This window comes from Agelaius phoeniceus, chromosome 4 (assembly GCF_051311805.1).
Source record: "Agelaius phoeniceus isolate bAgePho1 chromosome 4, bAgePho1.hap1, whole genome shotgun sequence".
Classification (NCBI taxonomy): Eukaryota; Metazoa; Chordata; class Aves; order Passeriformes; family Icteridae; genus Agelaius; species Agelaius phoeniceus.
Window position 1 is genome coordinate 33590049 of NC_135268.1, and position 23690 is coordinate 33613738.

At 42.1% G+C, this 23690-nt stretch overlaps 1 protein-coding gene across 1 annotated transcript in view; it reads left to right on the top strand.

Moving 5' to 3' along the window:
• The first annotated feature begins 5960 nt into the window (after positions 1-5960).
• FNIP2 (folliculin interacting protein 2) overlaps positions 5961-23690 on the top strand; it is a 50645-nt gene continuing 32915 nt past the window's right edge. Inside the window, exon 1 of the mRNA XM_077177246.1 lies at positions 5961-6384. Coding sequence (XP_077033361.1) covers positions 6290-6384 — 95 coding nt within the window. The 5' untranslated portion in view covers positions 5961-6289. The remainder of the gene's footprint in view (positions 6385-23690) is intronic.

The window sequence follows — 23690 nt, forward strand, 5'->3', positions numbered from 1 at the left end:
CCCCTTCTACCAAGTACATCATACTTGCTGGAGTATGACCCTCCAGCCTAATTAAACTCAAAGATCAGCCTGTTATAAAATCCTTGGTTTTACCTCGTCTTCCTTCACTGACTAAATAAGCAAGCAATCATTGATAAATACAGAGAAATACATATGTAATTCTAAAACTGTGACTCTGATGGAATACACAACAAGTGGATTTATTTCATCATTATTCTAGCCCGTCAATTTGCATTCACGAAAGAATAAACTGCAAAATAAAGATTATTTATAGTTGCTGCAGATTGTGTTAAGATGGGGAAATGTGCACACATACAGACTAGGATTTTTTTTCTTTTCGTTTTTCTTGCTTTTTTTTCACCTTTAAATCTTATTTGACACTGTAAAGAAAATAGAGGCTTAAATATGCTAATTCCACTGGAAAGTGAGTGCTTTGGCTCAGTGCAGGACTGCCTTGTCTAAGGATATTAAAAGCCATTTTGCTTTGTACAGAAGTAATCATATGTGAGGTTCTCATTGGACTGAACTGCAGCTTCAGAATATGGTGCAGTACTGATGGGATCCATCTGACAAGCAATTCAAACACATACCTCATTAGCTTTTCAGAACAGCTATCAAGAAGCTCCCAACATGCAAACATTCTTGAAAAGGATGCTTTCACTGCTGGCTGTGAAAGAGAGCAGCCACTCAGCCTTCCCCGTGCCCTGTGACACACAGGGTGCAGCATCATGTGCTATTCCCATGTGACCTGGCACATCAAGCATGTCACCTTCATGAGAGACACACGAGACAGGAAAAATAAATCTGGTTTTTCACCATCAGGTTTATTGTTATTCACCTGCACCAAGCCTTTTTCTGCATAAAACTGAATAAAGAGGGCCCAGATTAAACTGATACTGAGCAGTTACTAACTAGTGCAGATTCCTCTAAGCTGAGTTAAAATGCAATGTTAAACAATGAAAGAACTACATGTTCTTGTCTGAGGATGTTTTAAAAAGAAAATTTTCCACACAGAGATGACATGACAGAAACTGAAAATAAAGTCATGTGTTCACTTGTCACTAACATTCAGAGATACTGATCCCCGAAGAAATGGTTAAGATCCAAGCAAGAATAAGCAGACTTTTTTGCTATATATTTTAGGTCTGCTTAAAACATGTTTTAGATGCAAATATTCAGATTAGTGCTTAGGAACTTAGGATGTGAGGAGGCATGGAAGAGGGTGCCTGTGACTTGTTGATAACAGTAGAAGCCATGGCTTTCAAGGAAAGGCCCAAGGTGTCAGCTAGCTGCTGGTCACTGCTGCAACATTGCAGGCTATCAGTTTTGCTGCTAAATTTCTGTCCTCAGCTTTGATACAAATGTATGTCCTGATATTATTGCAATTTCACGTAAATGCCTGTTAATCACAGTTACCACCAAAAGGTACTGAATTATCAATTATAATGACTGCAGTCCTTCTTATGTAAAAAATGGTTTTGGTCTGCACCTAATGTGGGTAGGATGGAGTTCCAGGTGAACTACATCTGCATGGAGTTAAAGACAAGAGTGCAGCCAACAAATAGGAAGGCCCATGGCAGATTTCACCATTGAAAATCAAGGACACAAGGATTTCCAGCCAGACTCTGGATGGAGTCCTGGGCAGGAGACTTACAAATACAATTTACCAATGCTAAGAGCTTTATTGAAAAGAGGAACCAAACCAGGTTCTAAACAAGTGTTTGAACATTCACAGGTATGTACATTTTTAGGCTCTTCTGGGGGAAGAAATAGCAAGTGTACCCTTGCTTTAGGAAATTTGACAAGATACTTATGTACAGTAGTGATTCCAGAGGACTGTACTTATCACCTTCACACAATCCAGTTCTCTCCATATTACTTGATATTTATATATTGGTGATTAAAAAAAGACATTCCTCATCTGGCCATTCTCTTTGCTTTTAACACCAAAGACTATTGAAAATTAAATGTTTCATAACACACATCAATATTTCCCAGTAATTTTGAAACAATTAAATTAATATTTCCCTTCAAACTTTCTTTTGTTTCTAACTGAATATGTGTTCCATGTAAAAAGGCAGTGAAACTGCTTATCTGTATTATGGCATCACCTTTGTGGCTCTGTTCAGGGGCTGGGGAAAGTTGCTGCAGCAACAGCTCAAGTTATGTAATGCTTCAATGAAGGATGAGTAAGCTGGTTTGCAGGGGGCTGCAAGCCCAAGCTTTCCTTTTCTGTCAGTTTCTGCCTGTGCATGGGAAGTGAAATACATTTTACAATAGGTTTTTAAATCCTCTATGGAGAGTAATTTAGATTTAATGTGCTAAATAGTAATAATAACAATATGGAGAGAGAATAATTCTGGGTATTTCTTAATATCACATTTTACTTGGCATGTTTGAATAGGCATAAAAAAGTGGATTTTATTTATTTTACAGAATCAAAAATGTTGCTGATGCATTGCAAAGTGTAGCAAGACTTACCTGTGTTCATGTAACCTAAACAGCATGAATTACTGCACTAAGCAGTAAATCATAAACGAACATCTCAGATTACCAAACCTTTTGTTAAATCTTCAGAGTGTTCCTGTTCTGGCCTCTCACTTCTCTTTGCAGTAATTCCAAAGGTTAGTTCTGACAACAGAGGTTTAGGAGCATTTTGGAATTGTACATTCAGGACTGAGCAGAGTGGAATGAAAGCATCCATAAAGAAACTCAACATTTCATCCAGGTGTAAGTGATGGGGAAGCAAAGTGTGACTCAGGAGACTTGGCTTTTAATCCTGCCTGTCCTGGCTATTAAACTTGGCTACATTTTCAGGAAAGAATTTTAAAAGAGATTTATGCAGTATGAAACATTGATATGCTTTTCCAAGCATTCAGCGATGCTGGATTTGAATGATCCTTTTTATGTATTGTCAGTTTCCTAACAAGGTCTCATCTATTTCTGCATTGAGAATCTGGCTCCTTTTCTGACTGAAATTTAAACAACTAAATTGTCTTTCTCTGCACATAAAGAGTCTGACCCTCAGGCAGAATATCAGTTTTTGATTTTTAAATGCCATTTTTATTTCCTGTATTTCCTAGAAGAGTGAGGGCTGTAGACACACTATCTTGCTGTAAATGATCTTTGCTTGACAGTGATATGGCTATTTTCTTTACATCTGCTCCTGTTTTGCACTCTGAGGTTAGTGAAAAATCAGAGTGCAAAATCAATCACTGGCATTGGCTTTGCCAGGGGTTCTTTATAGCCCAACTCTCTTTGGGGTGTGACAGTGCATTCTGATTGTGAAAATTATTTTGCAGTGCTTTGCTGATTGTGCTGTTTCCCCTTTCTGTTTTATTTTTTCAGAAATAGCCTTCAGAACACTAGTGTCTTAATGTGTTGTTATCAATTTCAGTAGTGATGGTCACACACATTAACAGAACACACTGAGAACTAATTTTGCACTGAGCATCAGCCAACATGTAGGGTGCATTTACACTGCTATTTGTGAAGAGAGTATCCCAATTGTCTTCACTGACTTTGTTTTGCTTCACATTTTGGAGTGGCATCCAGCCATATAAAATGGATCATTTTCAGATGAAACTAAACCACATATTTTTCAGAAATGCATTCACTGCTCTTCAGCCACTGCCATGCATTCTGCTGCCAGGACCAGACTGCAATCAGTCAAAAATAAATGGACTGGTGAAATGTTTGTGTAAAATGTAAAATGTTTGTGGTGTGGACACTAGGAGATGACTGGTTGTTAGCCTCTGATTCTGTCCCCATTGGTCAGCACTCCTTGCTACACTGATGCACCTTAGAGGGGCAGCCACAGCATTTGCAACTTTAAAGTTTCTCAGGACTGTTCCGTGAGAAATGCAGTCCAGTGATTACTTCTGGAGCTGGATGCCTAGATTCTCATTTGTGTTGATTACTGTGTTAACTATGATGTCTTTCATCTTGTCCAGCCCCGCCCTGCTATTCACCTTTCTGTGTGCTATCATCATCACACCCTCTCTCTTCTGTCCTTCAGCTTTGTTTGAGTAGATTGACTCTAATAACTGGGGGCAGTAACAACATCCAGGCTGAAAGATTTACATTGGGTATTCAGTCTCACAGAGGAAGTGGTGAAAGCCCTCCTGAGAATGGACCTTCATACAGGATCAGTTGAGCCTTACAAGATTCAGTCGGGTGTTATCAAGGGTGCAGCTGATTAGATTATCAGGCCAGTAGACAGTCACCTCTTATTTTAAAGAGAAATCAGCTTCTCCAGACAGTGAAAGGCTGACTCTGAAATACCTTCACCACCTCTTCTACCACTGCTGGATGCTGAGATTGCAGACAACAATTGTAATGATTCTTTACAACCATTATAATAACCACTGTTCCCCATGTCTCATCTTCCAGTTTCCTAAAAAGAGCAGGAAGTAAATGTGATTCTGCTTTTCTTGGGGTTTTGGGGGGATTTGTTTGGTTGGTTTTTGTTCCACCACGGTATGCAGTGACTTAGGTGGTTGAAAAACAGCATTTGAAATCATGTTCTCTTGCTAGGTACATCGAGGTGTCATCCTGCTGCTGGGAAAAGCCACACAAACAATCCTTTCCCTCAAATTAAACAAACATAAAGCTCCAAATGATACCTAAATACTGTAGCCTCATCTAATTATTTGTGAATAGGATAGATCTGTGTGAAAATAGGCACCATTCCAGCAGACCTATCTTCCTGCAAAAATATTGCTGCTTGCCTGTTCAAAGATTAAAGTAAAGGTTCACACTCTCCAAGGGAATCACAGTGCTTCTACAACTGTATGCCAGGGATTTCTCTATTACAGATATTCTAGTCCTGACTAGGGAGAAAATCCCATGAAAATCTTCCTGGACCAGTGACAGATTTGCTCCAGTATGGAGCAAAACGAGGGATGTGAGCTTCCTGAAACCCAATGGATTTGTGTCAGTCTGTGGGTTTGGCTGGTGTGAGAAGGATGGGAGGACACTTGGACACCACATTCTGCTATCACCCCAAGTAGGGAGCCCTTTCTGACACAGGCAGTGCTTTGTTCTTGCTTCACTGCAGAAATACAGTGTTGTAAATCACAAACACACCATTTACATGTGTGCACACATATGTATGCAAACAGCTGTAGAGAAATGTATTGTAAAAGACAGATTATCCATGTGTGGATGTGGATGAAAAACTCAACACACGCTGGCAATGTGTGCTTGCAGGTGAGAAAGCCAATCAAATCCTGGGCTACATCAAAAGCAGAGCGGCCTGCAGGTCGAGGGAGGTGGTTTCCCCCCTCTGCTCTGCTCGTGAGACCACACCTGGAGAACTCCATGCAGTTCTGGTGTCCCCAACATAAGGAGTTGTAACCATTGGAGCAAGCCCAGAGGAGAACCACAAGTTTAAGAGGACTGGAGCACCTCCCATAGGGAGACAGGTGAGAGAGTTGGGGCTGTTCAGCCTGGAGAAAAGAAGGTTGTGTGGAGAGCTCTTTGCATCCTTCCAGGATCTGAAGGGGACTGCCTGGAAGCCAGAGAGGGACTGTCAGGAACTGCAGTGATAGGACAAGAAATTATGGGTTCAAACTGAAACAGGGGACGTTTAGGTTAGATATTACAAAGATATCTTTTATTGTGAGGGTGGTGAGGAGCTGGAACAGGTTCATGGAGGTTGTGGATGCCCCAACCCTGGAGGTATTCAAAGCCAGACTGGATAAGCCCTTAGGAAATTTGGCCTAGTGGGAGGTGTCCGTGTCCATGGGAGTGCAGTCTGTGACTAGATGAACTTTAAGGCCCCTTCCAGCCCCTTCACACGGGTTCTCCGGTCGGATGTATCGGCGCACGCCGCTCCCCGCGGCCCGTACCCCGGCACAGGCGGCGCGGCCCGACCGGGCCCTGTCCCTTTAAGGCCGCCTCCGCGCCCTACCACGTGCTGGGGCTGGGCGGGGGCGCCGCGCAGCCAATGGGGACGGCCCGAGGGGCGCGGCGCCACCGCAGCCCCGGCCCCATCTCTGTCTGCCGGCGGCGCGGGGAGCGCTGCCTCGCTCTGCCCTGCCCTGCCCGGTGCACGGCCGGTGTCAGCGCCGCCGCCGGGAGCGCCCGGCCCCTCGGTCAGGTGACGGCTGGCGGCCGGCAGCGGTGTGGCTGAGCGGCCCGGCGCTCCTTTCGCCTCCTCTCGCCTCCGCGGAATGCTGGGCGGCTCCGCAGCGGCTCCGGGGATGCTGCCGCGGCCGCCGCCGCTCGCCGCCCGCTGAGCCGCTGCGAGGGGCGCGGCGGGGCCGCCGCCGGGCGGGAGGGCGGCATGGCCCCCACCCTGCTCCAGAAGCTCTTCAACAAAAGGGGCGGCGGCGCGGCGGCCCCGCACGGCCGGGCTCCGGGGGAGGGGCCCGCCTTCAGGTGAGCCGGGCGGGCGGCGGCGGGCGGGCCCGGGGGCTGCCCCGGCGAGGCGGCAGAGAGGCCGGCGTGGGGCGCAGGTGTGCCGCAGCCCCGCGGGGTCCCCCGCCGCAGAGTTTCCGGGGGAACGGCCGGGGAAAGGGGGTGCGGCGGGAGGCACGGCCGCGCCGGGGTGGCTCTTCTCCCGCCTTTCCCTCCCGTTGGATCTCTCAGCCATTTTCTGCTCGAGTTGGCGGTGGCACGCCCGGGAGCCTGGGGCGTTCGCCCCTCGGCAGCGCTGCGGGAGAGGCAGCGGGCCCCCTGTCTGGCGTTTGTGCGCGGTTGATGGGATAACTCGTGCCCGGGTCTCATCCGCACTGGACAATTAAGAAACGGCTTAATTGTTATGACCTAAATACACGTGCGCAGTCTGGTGACCCGCTAAGCATTAGGCACCTTTCACTGCCCCCTGCTTTTGATACCGTGCGTGCTGAAACGTGAGGCTCCGTAGCTATGGATGCTTCGGGGTTTATGTGTATAACCTCTATATAATATCGATTCTCTGTGTAATATTGAACTTTTAATGTTTTCTGAACCTTCGGGGGCAGCGTTTTGCTCAGGCTGGTGCTTTGGAGCTTTGTTCGTGTGGCATCTGTGCTGCTCACAAGACCGAGCGGCCCGGTGAGCACAGTGACAATCACATGGTGCCCCGTAACCCCTGTGCCTGTTTTGCTGTGCGGCATGAGTTGGCTGGTCTTGTGATCAGATGGTACACGGGGCTGAGTTGGAATCTGGGCTTTAAACGCTGAAACTACTAAGGATGGTCAGGGAGAGCAGTGGGCAATATTTTGATCCACAAAATGCCATCGTGCCAAGTATGAAAGATCACGGTTGTGGAACCATTATAATTCCAAAGATGATCTGTGCAGCATATTGCCGTTTGTGGGCTAAAGTTACACTACTGTTCTCCATTATCTTGTAAGATGAAAATGACAATATATTTGGGTTACAAGGTGATTCCTTTGAAAGTGATTGGACACAGTCTTGGAGCTGCAGTCAGAGAACAAATCTGGTGAATTTTGTGAAGCTGCAGAGTCGATATGTTGCACTTGTAACTGCAGATTATTTTTCTGTAACTGCCACTTCTTTTAGCACTTATTCACCTTATGAGTTAAATATCTCCTTTAATGTGGAAGAGAACAGTTCCAGACTAACTATTATTTTACATTGTACTTATAAATATTCTGTGTCAGAGACCAGTGTTGTGAGTTCTGGATTATTGGATTGTAATTGGATTATCAAGTGTCTCCATGAAGGCAGATTCCTTGCACAGTGTGTTTCCCCCTAAAATCAGTAAGATTATTCTGTCTGGAGTATTTAGTGAAGTTAGGGATTGTACTTTCTCCTTCTTTCTGTTTTTTGGATAAGATATTCCACACTTGGTTTTCAGTTTAAGTAACATTTAAGTTATGTGATGCTTTGCATAAAAGCTATTATAATGAAAATACTTCTGTAGGTACCCTTCACTCTTTTTATCCCCTATTTTTCCTCATTCCCTTTCTATCTGCCTTTTTTTGATGCACCTAAGGTTAATAAAATTTTTGAAGTATTTTACATGTGAATGGAGGGGTTTTTTGCTTGTTAATATTAAGCTTCTTCCTTACAACTTTTAAGTATGCTGTAATGCTTTTTCTTTCTTTCCAGTGATCTGTTCATGATCTGCAAGAGCATGCTTACAGGGTCTGAGGAGCTTTGCTGCAATGCTTTTAATAGACTTTCTGTTCAACAGTAATCTCTGTTTGAGTGGAGAGATGTGATTTGATCTAAGTAAAGTAGGAAACATAATCCTTTGGTAGCTTCTGCATTAAGCACATACTGCTGTTCAATGTTGGATGCAAAGTGGCAGAATCATTTTCTAATGACAAGGCTGTCTTTTTAAGGATCTTTAGTTAGTTTTATTCCTTCCAGGTTTTGGTTAGTATGGTCCCTCCATGCTCAGTATGTCTGACAGTGTTTAACTCAGCTCAGGGGTCCTGCGAGACCAATAACAATCTGTATCCTTGGACTTTCAATTGTTATGAATGCCTTGAAAGCTTAAGTGTATTCACACACCCTCCTTACCCTGAAAAAGAGAGGAATCACCAAAAATCTCTTTAGTAGATAATGCTCCTCAAATTAATGTGATTTGACAACTTTTTCCAACTATGTTGTTGGAAAAACTTTGTGTTTTCTAGTCTTCCCAGGAACACCAGAAAAAGTTCTGTTGCAGGGGGCTATCAACCAGGCTTGCATTTTGCCTGTAACAAGCACTGCATGTGCTCATTCTGTTGCACTCTCTCCTTTAATGGGAGCTACATCTTGGCCAGAGGTCCACGCTCCTTCTGCTCTGAAGGAAGCATCAAGCTTCAAGGTCTGTGCTGCTTACCAGGATGAGCTGGCACTGCCTCAAAGAGCAAGAGACATGGAGCCTATGGATGAATGTGGAGCCACAGGAAATGATTTCTTGGGTGCATGAATATGAACGTATTAATTTGGCTCAGGAGTGCTCTTTTAAAGAAAACCTCTAAATTGTCCCACTAACTGCACTTTGGCTCACAAAGCCAAGGGGCTTCAGTACATAAACTGGATTCCTGTTGGAATGAATGGAATTAGAAAGTGTGTTCCAACCACTAATGGGTATTCAATCCCTGGGACCATACTACAGCTGGTCAAAAGTAAAACTCCAGAGCACATGTACTGTGGGTGTCAGGTCCTTAGCAGCAATTAATGCACTCTGTGGAGCTAGTCTGAGCTGCATTACATGTTCACATAAGCACAACCTTCACCTGCAGGGTGAGGAGAGTGTAAACATGAGATGCAGATGCTAATATGGAGCTATTGGGATAGTAGGACTTTGTACTGGCCCAGGCCTCCCTTCAAGATAATGGAAGGATGAAGTGCTAGAAGGGTAGTAGTTAGAATTATAGGATAGCTTAATGCCTTTTTTACAAAAATTATAAACCAGCTGGAGAATAGATGTGTATTAGTGAGATATTACATTTGTTCTAAGCAGTTTTGTATACAGACTTGAGCTTCTCTTTTTTTACTGCTGCTTCTTGCTTCCCTTAACTAAAAATATATATATCTATGTGTGTAATACATATGTAAAGATGGATGTGTGTGTATACACACATCCCCTTCAACAGAGGCACTTGAGTGACTGTAATTGAATATATTTCTTCTTAGCCTCTGAGGCTCTGGGAAAACCCTAATTACTTTGTGTGCAAGCAATGTGTATTTATGTGGCTGAATTCCCCTAAGACTTCTTATTTCCTTATCAAATGTTGCTTCCCATACAAAATTGGTTTAGCATAGTTTGTACAATATTTTGGAGTGCTACCAGGGTCATGTATTCAGCAGAATCATAGATCAGCTTGTGTTGGAAGAGACCTTAGAGATCCTCTAGTTCCAACCACTGCTGCCTTAGACAGGGATACCTTCCACTAGACCACACTGATCAGAGCCCTATCCAACCTGGCCTTCAACATTTACAGGGATGGGGCATCCGCTGCTTTTCTGGGCAGACTCTTCCAGTGTTTCACCACCCTCACAGTAAAGAATTTTTCCTAATATCTCATCTAAACCTATTCTCCTCGTTTGAAGCCATTCCCCCTTGTCCTGTCGCTGCATGTGTTTTAAAATTTCTCTCTCCATAATTTTGTAGGCTCCCTTCAGGTACTGGAAAGCAGCAATGAGGTTGTCCTAAAGCCTAAGCCTTCTCTTTTCCAGTTTGAACAGCCTCAGTTCTCTCAGTCTTTCATCACAGGAGAGATGCTCCATCCCTCTAATCATGTGTCTCTCCTCTGGACTTGCTCCAACAGGTCAATGTCCTTCCTCTGATCCCCCAGAGCTGGATGCAGCACGGCAGGTGGGGTCTCACAAGGGTGGAGTAGAAGGGCAGAATAGTCTCCCTGGTCCTGCTGGCCACGCTGCTTTTAATGTAGTTTGGGACATGTTTGGCTTCCTGGGTTGCAAGTGCTCATGGCTGGGTCATGTCCAGCCTCTCGCCCACCAGCCCCCCCACGTCCTTCTGGGCAGGGCTGCTCTGAATCTGTCCATCCCCAGCCTGGGTTGATACCAGGGTTTGCTCTGACCCTGGTGCAGCACCTCGCATTTGGTCTTGTTAAACCTCATGAGATTGCCATGGGCCCACTTCTTGAGCTTACCTAGGTCCCTTGGGCTGGCATCGCATCCTTCAGGTGTGCAGACATGCACAGCTTGGTGTCATCTGCAGATTTGCTGAGGGTGCACACAATTCCATCGCTGATATTCCCCAAGGGACGCCATTTGTCACTGATGTCCATCAGGACTCTGAGCCATTGACCAGTGCCCTCTGGATGTGGCCATCCAACCAGTTCCTTGCCCACTGAACAGCCCATGAAGTTTTAGGGATTGCATAGAGTATAAGCACATAGTATCTCAAGACTAGAATGTCTCAAGTGCTAAGCATGTATTTGAGTAAGGTATTGGGGGATGGCCTTAAGGAAATTGATCTGGGTTGCAGATAGTTTGATTTTACTTAAACTGATAGCAGTTTTTCTGTAATTGTGTTTACCCGATTCTAGAAGAAATTTCACATCTCTGCTTTTCTGCATTTTTCAACATAAAGTCTGAGGTTGTCCTTAAGCTATGGATTCAGACTTCACCTTAATTTCAGTCTTTTGTAGTTTGATTTGGTTTTGGGTTTTTTAAATGAAAATAAATGTCTTGGAGTTTTTGGAAGACTGCTTTCACTGCTGAATATATAATTTATGCATTGCAACCTGTGATTAAATTTCTTTGATATTGGTATGTGTAGTGAAGGTCTCTTGTAAAGTAGGGAATAACTTCATTTCAAGTGTTTTTTTGTTTTTTTTTTAAAGGTTGTGTTATTTCAGCTGTGTCTGAAACTTGCATGCAGTCTATTTCCTCAGCTTTAAGTATCAGCTGCTCCTTCTGGTGTCTATAATGGAACGAATGTCATGTTGTAGCTGCAGGATATCTATCTGGTAACAGTTTGTTAGCTTTGGTATATGAGATCATTTGTTTGGCAGCTGGTACTAGTGATTCCTTTGGTCATAGTACTGAAATGCTTGGTGAGCTCCTACTTGCTAAGCATTATTTCACAGCATTTATTACCAGCCTGGCAATGTTCCACCTTCTGAAAAAGGAAAGAAAGCAGTAGTGAGCTTGGAGTCTGCTTGTATGTCAGTTTGTTCAAATGAAACACTCCTCAGAATGTTCTTGTGACCTAATATGGGTTTTTTCTTGAGCTTCTTGCAGTTTTGTAGAGGTCCACACAGCACTTACCCTACTGAGCACACATGTACATCTTCATACATGGAAATACCCATAAACATCTGTCTGTAAAGCTTTTGAAAAGTATTTGAAAAAAATTCACTGTTTGACGTGCTGTAAAAGGGCAATCCAGCCCAAGGCCAGACCTGAGCATGGGGGCAGGACAGGTCAAAGAGCAGATCTAAACTGTACACCATTTCACAGACAGCTGAAGGTGAGCCTCAGGCTGCAGTATTACACCTTTGCACTGGTGTTAGTCTTTCATCCATAAAGTGAGCTATAGAATAAGTTCTGCAGAAAGAGATTTATTAGAGTCTCACTCAAAAAACCAGCTTAGACAGGAAGTAATTGCAAGTATGGTCTTTTGACATGGAAACCACACTTCCAGCCTGGGGCTTTTTTGGAGGAAAACAAGCCCCAAGTCCTCTGGTTTTGAGCTTAGCAGGAGCTAAGGCCATTTCTGCATTAGTTGTTTGAATTTCCCCTCCCCTAAACACTGCTGTCACTGAACAAACCCTTGGTTTGCTCTAGCTTTGCTCTGAGTCTAGCTCCATCTCTCTTAACGTTGCAAGAAGACACCCTGTTTTTTATTTTGGTTTTTGTCTTTGTCAAAAATGACAAAAAATGTGTGGGAATGCACAAGCTACTGACATTCTGAGAGGGATGGCTGTACCTTGATTATTTAGTTCCATGAAAAGATGCATTATTGCCTCACAGTCAAATGAGTTTTCCCTGTGGGTTATCTTGTTTCTGATTTACAAGTAACTTATCCATGGAGTTCCATGTGTTTATTCTAAAATCGGTGTGCAGTTGGATAGTAGATGCTTGATTCCTTATTCTTAGGGCACTTCTGCTGTTGACATGTCCAAAACTGGGTGAGTACTGTGCCACATACCATGCTCAGTGGAAAGTGATTTGGGGAATAGTAGCAGCAGAAAGCCTTGGAGGTATCTTTCCTTGGTGGCACAACTTAAAGCAGGAAACACTGCAATTTAACACAGTGATGCTAATGCTGTAGGGGAATAGCTGTAAATGGCTTGATGTGAATGGGAAAATAAAGCTGCTTGGGGCTGAAAAATGTGGACAAGCATTCATAAAAGCTGAATTTGTGGAGGTACGTTTTAAAAACTGATGGAGGTCTTTGTTGCCAGCAGCGGGTGGCTTAATGTAAACTTACATAAACTTTGTAACTTTTCTTATGTAAACTAAGTTCAAGTTGCAAAATAGCTTTATTAAATTTTGGGGGAAGGAAGATGGAAGAGTTTTCACAAAAATGTTTTAGTCATTAGTCATCACATCATCCCACTTTGAGGTTGTGGGATGTAGGTGTTTCTAGTGCATGTTAGGGGCCTTCAGCTGTTGCTTTGGTCTGAACAGTGGGTAACAGCAGACCAAATGCCCTGAGATAGCAGATGAGACAAAGGAGTTGGGGTCAGGGGGGACAGAAAATGCAGTAATTTTTCTCATACAGATAATCCCTTGTTCTCGCATTTTGGTATTATTGAAGATGCTGAGGACTTCCTTTGCAAAGAAATCTTTAGATTAATACTCACCATATGTGCTACAAACCGTGGTGATGTACCTGTTCCTTTAAGAATCCCTTCTGACTCTAACAATCATGTACTTTCATCATGTACTTTGCACCTTAGTGATGTTCGTGGATAGCTTCTGAAGAGTAAATTCAGATTTGGAGTCATGTGTTGTGTTTTATATTTGTCAAGAGTTACTGCTAAGTGCACCCTTGATTAAGAGCACACTGTTGTCTTGTATGCAGCTTAGATGAAGCATTGTAAGAAGAATGTTCTTAGGCTGTCCTAATTACCAGTATTTGCTGTGTGAAGGTTTCCATGGGTACATTTCTTAGGCAAAAGATGAGGAATGCAGTTCTGTAGGGTGGTGGTGAACAGGCTTGCTAGAGAGAATAAGCCGGAAAAGGAGGACTTTGAATGGGGTACTCATGTGAAGACAGCAGATATCTGTCTGCACTTTTTCAGTGCGCTTCCTGTGATAGTGTCAGATTACTGCTGATCTGACTAACAGGCATGGACAGGGCAGTTCACCTTTGCCTGTCATGAATCAGCTCCTCTGTGTGTGCTCCACCTATGCTGCTTCTTAATCTTCATGCTCAGGTTCTTCTCTGTTCTGCTCTCTCCCCACTCTAAGTGCCCTTCTCAAGTCACCCCATTTGCCTGGGTTTGTCACTTGAATACCTCAGTAATGTCTTGTTTTAATGTGCAAGGCTGAGGTCTCAAGACAAGCTCCTGTGCAGGCTACAAGACAAAGTGTTCTGAGACGCTCACTGAGCAAACGAGCGTAGGAGTTCTGGCAACAGTGCTCGTGTCTTCCCCACATCCATTAGGGCAAGTGCAGGTGCAGTTACCTGACCAGCAGCTGAAATGTCTGTGGTCAGTCAGCACACTTCTCACAGGGGTGAGATTCTTACAATTGTACTGATAAACGGGCACGAGGGCTTTACATCACACTTGCTACTGTTAGAACTGAGTCATGATTCTCCTTCCATGGACTTTGCTGAAGTGAAACTTGAGCTGTGTGTGATGTAATTATTGAATCAGTGTGGAGCTTTCTCTGCAGGATGCTCTCACTTCAGTGCAATACAGCTCAACTTTTCTCCTCCAAGGTGCTCAGTGAAATTTTAGATGTACTAATGAAATCAGCTGTATTAAGTAAACAATTGACAATATTTATTCATTTTGCTAATAGAGGTGCCAGCAGTCTGAATTTGGTATTAGCACTTTTCAAATTAGAAATCTGAACACAGTAGTACTTAATTTTTTATAATGGAATCGGGAAGTTTCTTACAAAACTCAGCTTTTGTTTTCACTGAGTTTACCGACTTTTATGAAAGAAAACAGGCTTGAATGAACTCAGTGCTCTGAATTTCTGTGCAGAGTATTTGTACTGAATTCTGAATCTGGATGTTATCCAACACCTGGAATTGCTCAACTCTTGGGGTTGGGTTTGTAATGCACAGCTCCAGAAAATCTAAGCAGAGTACATTAGATAAAGTTTTTGAAGGAAACCCCAGAGAGAAGGCTGTACAAACTGTTGAATACATAGTCCTGAGCAAGTTATTATTATTATTATTATTTCACTGAATGTGGATAATTTTACAGAATGTAATGTTATAATGTTAAAACCCTCTGTGGTCTGGAAAAGATAGTTACTGGAACTTTTTGAAATCTGCAATTCACAGAAATTAGTTTATGTTCAGACAAATTTTTGTTGTATCTTCTGTTTTTTTTATGTGGGCACATGAGCTTGTCCAGCTATTGCTGAACAGTTGAGTGCTTGTGTCTGTCACATTTGCTTGCTTTTCCTTCACGTTCCCCCAAAATGACCTTTTAAAATCTTCACATTTAACGCCCTGCTCTCTAACTTGTGCTCTAAAATGGATTGTACTTTTTAGGACAAATCATTCTATAGGAAATGTCATGAGCCTTTTGTTTCTGAAGTGTCCTGTCTTGTTTAACAGCTTGGGTTGAACAAGGTGGGTGGAGACCTGTGAGGTGCTGGGAAGGAAGGTACAGGAGCAAGGAAGAAGAAATTTGGTGCAGAAACCACTTTGCTCAGCTGTGGAGCAGCAGGGTTAGTCCATGCATATGAAGGCTTGGTCTTGGTGAATGGCTCCAATGTTACAAGATGCTACTGCATTCTCCTGTTCAGTGCTGGAATTGGGTGTTGCCTGGACATTTGTCATTTCCATAGTAGCACTGATAGAACAGTGTTGAGATGCTCTCAGTGGTGTCTGTGTAAAGGTCAGGGATAGAACCAGCTCTTCTTACAGTAGTCTGTGTAAAGCTGTCACACCACATAGGAATGGTTATGGAGGGCTAATCCTCGGCTGTGTTGAGAAGGCTGGAATAGAGAACAGGGATTTAGTGGCCACTTCAGTTCACTTAGCAGACAACCATAGTGACATGCATCTTAGCTCCTACTTGTCTTGGCTTTTAGCCTGGAGGAAGGTTGCTCTCCCTTGTTAGCCACTTCAGGAGTGCAACCTCTGCACTCCCAACTGTTAGAAGCATTTCTAGATCACATCAAGTTAAAGAGTTGGAAAAATTAACCCTTTCTCCTTATAAAGGTAGTTATGAGATTTGCCTGTGCATATAAATCGTGCTTACAAAGCACTAAAATGATTTCAGACACAATTCTAACTTAGGGAGTGGGTGAGTAATACCTATCACCAATGACTTTGGTACTTGGGAGACTTGGGGATAGATGTCAGTCATACATCTGCTGGATGGTGTAGGACACGCTCTGGACTAGATCACAGTACAGTTGAGTTCAAAAAAGTTCAGGTACTAAATTTCTTGTGCTCAGAAGTTCCTGGAAGCAGTCTTACAAACAGGGATATATTTGGGAATGCTTTTGAATGGAACTGGGGAAATAACATCTATTTGAAAATAGCTATTTCTGTTTGTCACTTTATCATAGCACTTGGTGCTTATGTACAGCTAGACTGGATAATAGGTGTGCAAAGAAGATGAAAATGCAAACAGAACAATGTATTTTTGTAGTGAATGTGGGTTTTTTGAAACAGTCGACTCAATGAACCTATGTGCACATTGATAATGTATCTGTCCAGTTTCTTCATTTTTAAGCAAAACACATCTGTGTAGAGTGCCAAAGATGACTTGAACCTCTGATTAAAGAAATAATTCTGTATTTGGATTGAAATGTGTTAGCATGTGAACTAGAAATTTGATTGAAATTTGATTTGATGTTCGCTTTTTGTTCACATTACTGAAGCATTAAAGTTGACTGTAGTCTTCATCAGAGTTGTATCCTTGGTCCCTGTTTTGACAGAAAGTGAAAAGAAAGTGAGTTTTCTTTGTATTTAAATGAAGTTATCCTGAATCTGTAGTTGTTAGGATGGCTTCTAGAGAGTCTTCTCTGATAGACTTCATCTCAGGAGTAAATCAGGTCTGTTATAAAGGATTTTCTTGTACACTGTTTTTTTGGGGAACACTAAAGGAGCTTGACCAGTTTTTACCTTCTTGTGAGGAGGAAGGTTTCTAATTTGTCTAATAATTGCTACATAAGCTTGCTGACTGAAATTTGTTTGCATCTATCAATGTGCAAATCATTCTTATTGCAGGACAAGGATGCAACTGAATTTTCTGTGTGATTTTTATTTTTTTTCCTCAAACATTTCAGGATTGATGGACTGATACTTGGCAGCCAAATGCTAGTTGGGTGCGGTCAGCTGTAATTACAAACAAACCTGACTGGATAAACTTCTAAGTCTACTATAATACCAGTGTTTTTGAGAAAATGTTTGAGATCCTATGTGAGTAGTTTAGAGTGGTTGGCCTGCTTTAAGGAGGGGAGATTGTTTCATAACTTAATGACTATTTATACATTCAAAGTCCTACGCAATTGGTGGTAAACAGAACGTAAGTCTTTAGCATAGTGGCTTGCAGCAAGGGTAGGTTTGCCCATGCCAGTCAGCTGCAGGACTGTGGTTTGTTTGGTTGGTTTTGTGTGTATTTTTTTCACTGAGAAGGTATATGGTATGAGTGATTTAATTGCCATGATCTTCTGCACATGGTCCCAAGGTGTTCCTCCTTCCCTTTCCAGTGAAACTTGAAAATAAATCTATGTAAGCCTTCAAGATTCAGTTCTAGTTACTAGAAAGCTACTCCGTGTGTTGTCTATAACAGAGAGTTAAGGAAAGTGTTTTGGATGGAATAGACAAATTATGATAACAAAAACAAGAGGAGCAAAATGTATTTTTGGCCATAACTAGTGAAAAATGCCGGAGCTGACGTTATATCCGTCCATGTTATCACTTCATTCAATCTAAGTCAGGATTTCCTGGCATTCATCTAGACCGAAGCAATGGACTTTGCTGTTCATGCTGCAGCAACTTTGGGTGATCAAGCATGGCTACTTGTGTATGTGTTCTTTCCCATATTCTTGCCAGTTGGGTAAATCAGTACTTTCTCGTAAATATTCAACTTAGTTTTTCTTCCTTCCCTTCCTGGTTATTGCAGACTAACTTTTCAGCTGCATTCTCTGTTTTAGAAGGATCAAAACACATCTTGTTCTTACAACAGTTTAACATAACCATTTACAGAGATCTTACCAATTGTGTTAGCTGGTCAAAAAAACTGGGCTGCTTCAGCTCTCAGCACTGTTAGAGAGCCACATGTGATATCTTTTCATAGAATAGGAATTTAGGAGGTAAATATTAATTTCTTTTTAAGTGAAGTGATACTGCTGAGTTTGTGCTTTTGGGTTAGATGAAACTGACCCCTTCTGAAGCAATTTCCCTTGGAAGAGGGCCACGGGGTCCTTGGATAGCACTTGCCTCTAGCCCTCCTTGAGTGTGTTCTTTTGTACAGTGGGAGTGCGTGTTCTGAACAATGATGAGAAATGGGGATTTGCAATCTTTCTGTGCCCCTGGAGAGAGTACCCTAAACTTCTGTCTGTAAAGCTTGAGAAAGTGCCACATCCTCTGCAGTTCACAAAGGCCTCTTGTGAATGTAGCCTTTTCATAGTAGAAGTGGAAGAAATTTCTAAAGAAATGGTTGCTGTTAACATGCGGGTGTTTTTAGCTACTTGGAGTGAAGGTGTTTGTGTGTGTTACAGCAGAAAAAATTCATTTAGCTAGAAAAAATTGGGGGGAAATGTTCAACGCCAGGCATTGTTTATCTCTCTGTATCTATGTATTTGCATATGTCCAATAAATAACATTTTTTCTTAGTAATTTTTTTCATATTCTGAAAATAATCCTTTGAACAAAGGTCTAAAAGCTGTATACAGAATCTTCCTTAAATAAAAAGAATAAAATATAGAATACAGGGCTTTATAGAGGAGGGAGAAGGAACAGGAAGGAACAGGCAACCAAACCCATGCCTCAGGATACCAACCCTAAGGTGTGGTGATGTCTGACTTGGCCTGCTCACTTATGTAGGAGATACTAAGGTCTGAGATCTGTCAGGACTTTTATACAGCACTGCAATGGAGTAAGAGCCAGTACAGTGCTATAAATACCAGATTCTGCCTTGCACTGTTGCTCAGAATTCTCCTTCAGACAGATGTACAATGTGTAGTTCTTCCTTGTGTTCAAGAGAAGGTGGGGAAAGGCAGAGGCAGGATAAAGGATTTCTCTTAATCTCATTTTCTGGCAGAGGCAGTTCCCAGACGTGCCTTGGCAGTGTCTGTATTTAGTAGCTGTGTTCCTGGCTGCTGGCCCAGTCACATGGCGCCGCTGGAACAAGTGCCACGGGAATGATGCATTAGCTGGGACCCAGCGCTGCGTGCCGGAGGAGCTGGGGTGGCCTGGCCAGCCCGGCCACGCAGCACAGGCGCCCGACCCAGCGCTGCCTGCTCCCGGATGGCCGCTGCTGTTTGGCTCCAGTCAAAGCTGGAAGCTGGTGATTGCAGGTGCCTTGAAAAAATAAACAGGGAAAGGAGCACAGTCAAATCCTAGAGAGTGTTAAGTTACAAGCAAATTTTCAGTTCTTTGAAATGATAAAGATCATCGCTCTGGAACAGCTTCTGCAAAATGCTTGACTTACTTTGGGTCAGCTGAGCTCTCCTGACTGTTGGAAGCTATGGAGATGATGGCAGAAAGTGGGATGCAAAGGGGAAAGTTGATAAAACTAAGCACAGCTTTCTGTGTGGATGAAAGAGCTAGGTGGTGGACCAAGGGTGCTAACCTTACTGCAGACTTTACCTTTCTTTGTTTAAAGACCTAGTTTAACGGAAACCACACTTTTCTTCATTAGGAAAGAAGAAAACCATTGTAAAACACAATTAAATGCATGCCTTTTTTTCATGCAATTACAAGTCTTTAGCTCTTCTCTTTGCTAATGAGGAATTCCACTTCTGGAGTTAGCAACTGAGAGTGCTGTATCTGTGCTATTTGTGGTCCTACTTCAAACAATGTACTTGCTGGGTGTTTTCTTTGATTAGGGTTTTGTTGTATTGTGGGTTTTATTTTTTTATTTCTACATTATTACTGAGATACTCTATGAAAGCTAACTCCCAAACTTCAGACTTGTAGATAAGCCAGTGAGCAGAGATTCCTGATAACTTAGCTCTAAGTTGAGTTCTGACGCACTGGTTTAATGGGCTGCTCTTTATGTTTGTGGAAAGCTGATGTCTGCACTTCATGGCGACTCCAACTTGCGTAGGTCTGTTTGTTAACTTCTATCAGCAGTGTGTGTGTCTTGTCATTTTTTGTGCATGTCTGTGATAATACTGCTTTGTAGCAACAAAGATGAAGAAAAAATGCTTCCAGCCTTACAAAAATCCAGCATATTGTCCTTGCCTAAGCAGGGAATCTGTGGAATTCTAGCTTTTCAATGAACAAATATATCCAATATTGTTTTGGCTTTCATAGAGGAACATATAGAATTATCCTAAAAAAAAGTGACCCTTCTGTACAGTGATTTGATACCTAGAACTTTATTTTTCTTCACCTGCACTTTTTCTTCAGGAAAATTTGTGTTGAGAGAGAGAGCAGTGCTCCAAATAATACCTTCCTTCACTTGTTGCGTGACTAATCTGCAATGTATCCCGCCTAACCTGTGTGAAACTAGTAACTATGTATCATCCTTGAACAAGGTAGTTCATCTGAGGTTAATAGAGCTTTGCCATATTAGGACTACTTTAAGTCATTGTGGAAAAGGAATGTGGTGTGGCATCAGCACAACTCTTCTATATCTGAGGTTTCAGAACGAGAAGAAACAATGCAGGGTAAATGAGGCAAATTAGGAGGGAGGATAGAAACCTGTGTTCCCCATAAGCTATTCAATGGACTAAAAGAGGGAAAATCATTATTAAGCAATCCAAAAGATATTCCACTTCTTCTTTAAATACGTGTTTTGGCACTAATCCTGAACGTCTGGGTCTAGGCATTTTTTGTGTATCAATCTTGCTAAGTGTATGTTTTGCAAAAAGAAATGCTCACTGAAACAGCAGGTATGATTCAAACTTTGTTTCCTTAAGCTTCTCTAGCTGCTTCTAAAAGCTGTTTGGAAAATAAAGCCTTGCATGGGTCTCAGAAAATATTCTCTTATATTGAAAACAGTGCTTAAGTTTTAGTGGACAGCTGTAACTTATACAGAAAATTATTCTGAACTACATCGCATACATTAATTTCTCCTCCCCCACCCCAAATTTTCTTGCTAAAGTCTTACCTTGAGTCGAAATCGTTTAGGCAGTTGTCTTGCAGTGAAGATGGACAGGAAATGACCTTCAAACAGAGCAGGTGACATGCTGTCACATAGCCTAGAAAAAGAGTGATTAAATTCTGCTTCACAGAGGATTATATCTGCAGAGCAGGACACTTCCTTCGATTTTCTGTGTTATCTACTTTATGGACTGTGTGTGTTTTCCATGTGTGGATTTATGTAGTATTTTGTTGTTGTTTAGAAACTATTCTGTGGATTTGCCATGTTAATTCCCCAGGTACTTTAGGATTTGTATTATTCTACAGATGATTGCATTTACAGAAGAAGTACTGTTGTGAAGCACATCTATTTAGTGAGCTTACAGGAGTTCCTTGTTCTAATGCCTGATGGGAATTTGGTAGTTTGATGAATATTCCAGAATTTTGGTTTATTTGGGGAAAGGGTAGTACAGAAGTGAAAGCTATGATTTCCTGATCTTAGTCAAAGTGTATTATTTCACTTATTTCATTCACACTTTGAAGATTACTGGTAGCACTGGTGTTTAAAGTAGTCTTCCTCAATGAGGTGAGGTCTAGAGTTGTCTTCTCCTAGATCATTTAAGTCATTTGAGAGCAGGCCAAAGATTTCACTTGTTTGCCATACTCGGGAGGAGGAGTAATTGTGATCAGTACTTGTCACTTCTCTGGGGATTGAAGTGGAGTTGGTTTTTTTTATTGCTATAGGTTTCCCTCAGCAACAGAGCAAGTTGTTCAACCTAACCTTGCTCTAGTTTTTTGCTTTGCTTCTATGCAGATTTTGGAGGTTGGGGTTAACTGTGATTACAAAATCATTTTAAGGGTGCTGTGCTATTTAGCAGGTAGCACGTAGCACTGGGTTTTGAAATCTTGCTTCTAACTCTACTGCTTGTCTGGTTGACCATTAACGAAGTTATTTTCCCTTTTTAACCTGGAAGGGAAATTGCAGTACAGCTGTTATCTTATAAAATGTTTAAAATTTTACTGATGGGGAGAAAGCCCATCATAATTCATGAGAGATGTGAATTATGAGCAGATATGTCTGGATAACTTTTTTTAGTGCAAAGATGGGGAAAAGGACTTTGTGCTGCAGTAGAATTACCAGAGTCTAAGAGAACATCCTGTGTGCAGCTTTGGTCACTGCAATACAAAAAAAGATATTTAAGCTATCAGAGAGTGCCCAGAGGAGGAGGGCAACAAAAATGATGGGGAGAAGGCCTTGGGGAGAAGCCATGTGAGGAATGACTGAGGCCACTCAGTTTGTTGAGCCTGGAGAAGAGATCAGGGCAGGCACTGATCTCTTGTCTGTGGTGACCAGTGGCAGGACCCAAGATGGCCTGAAGTTGTGCCGGGGAGGTTTAAGTTGCATATTAGAAAAAAGTTACTCACCTAGAGGGTGTTTGGGCACTCAAACAGGTTCCGCAGGAAAGTGGTCACAGAACCAATCCTGACAGAGTTCAAGAAGTGTTTGACAACACTTTGGGGCACAAGTGTGACTCTTGGGGATGCTCCTGTGTGGACCCAAGAGTTGGACTCTATGATATTCTGTCTTCTGTGGTCTGATTCCTTTGTTCAGTTCAAAAACTTAAATTTACTTGGTCAGGAGTATTTTATTAGATATTTTTGTCATCAGTATTGTTATTGAATTATTTTAAGAGGCACATGACTATAAATTCTCATCAAGCAACTTGAAGTCTACAACCTTTTCTCATTGTTTTCTTTCATACTTTTTCAAAAAAACTTTTCAAAGTACTAGTGCCAAGTTCTTGTCCAAGTGTAAGTAGTTCTTGTCCTTAGAAGTAAAAGCATTACAGTGCAGAATATCTAGCATGTTTCTTGGTGTTGGTAGTAGGGTTTTTTAAACTGATAACCATATGGCAATGATGACAGATTCTTACTTGCTCCTAAGCTATACGAGGTTGCTATGGGTTGTCAGATGACACTTGCTCACATGAGAGCCATTAACAGGGTGTTGTAGCCAGTGTTAGAACAACCTTGCAACTAAGGGCGAGTCACTGCAGAAGCAACTATGCTTTTTTTTTTTTTTTTTTTTTAAAGAGGCCATATGGTTCAGTCTTGTGACTACATAATTGCCAGCTACCTAAATCACATACCAGGAAACAAACATAGCTAAAGTCAATATTAGCTGTTGTATCTGCTACAGCTTTGCACCAGGCTTAGTAGGAAAACCTCTGACAGCAGCAAGAGCAAGTCCGCGATGGCTTCTGAAACCTGAAAGTCGTGTCTGTTCTGTCTGGAATAACTGCAGAAGTACATTAGCAACAGCCGTCCGTTTGTATTAATGGCTTATAGAATATATGAAGATCGCTTTGCCTTTTTTTCCCCCAGCTGGAAATTCGGCAGACTGTGTTCCTTTATAGGGAAGAAAGCTGATGGTAAATTACCATTGTTAATGGTTGATCGATAGTGAAGAAACTTGCTTGAGGCTGTTTCTCTTCAGCAGGTATTTAGTTTCTTTGAGGGAGCTTTACAAGAGGATTTGTAGCTTAGAAAATGTGTGGAGGTACACCAAAAACTGCAAATGGCACTGGGGGACGAATAGAAAGAACAAGAAACAACAGTGATGTACCACTTGGAAATAATCTCTCTTGTACCAAATTGGATGAAAGAATTAGAAAGTCTTTGAGAGACGAAAGTGTCAGCTGTGCCAACAAAGTGACTAGACTGCTGCAAAACAGGTATGCATGTAACTTTTTTGACATATGATTTTTGATGAAGAAAGGACATTTTTATGTAACACTAGATTTATAATCATGTGCTGAAAGGGTCTTTTGTAAATAATTGAAAAAGTTCTGTTAGATACTTATTCTTG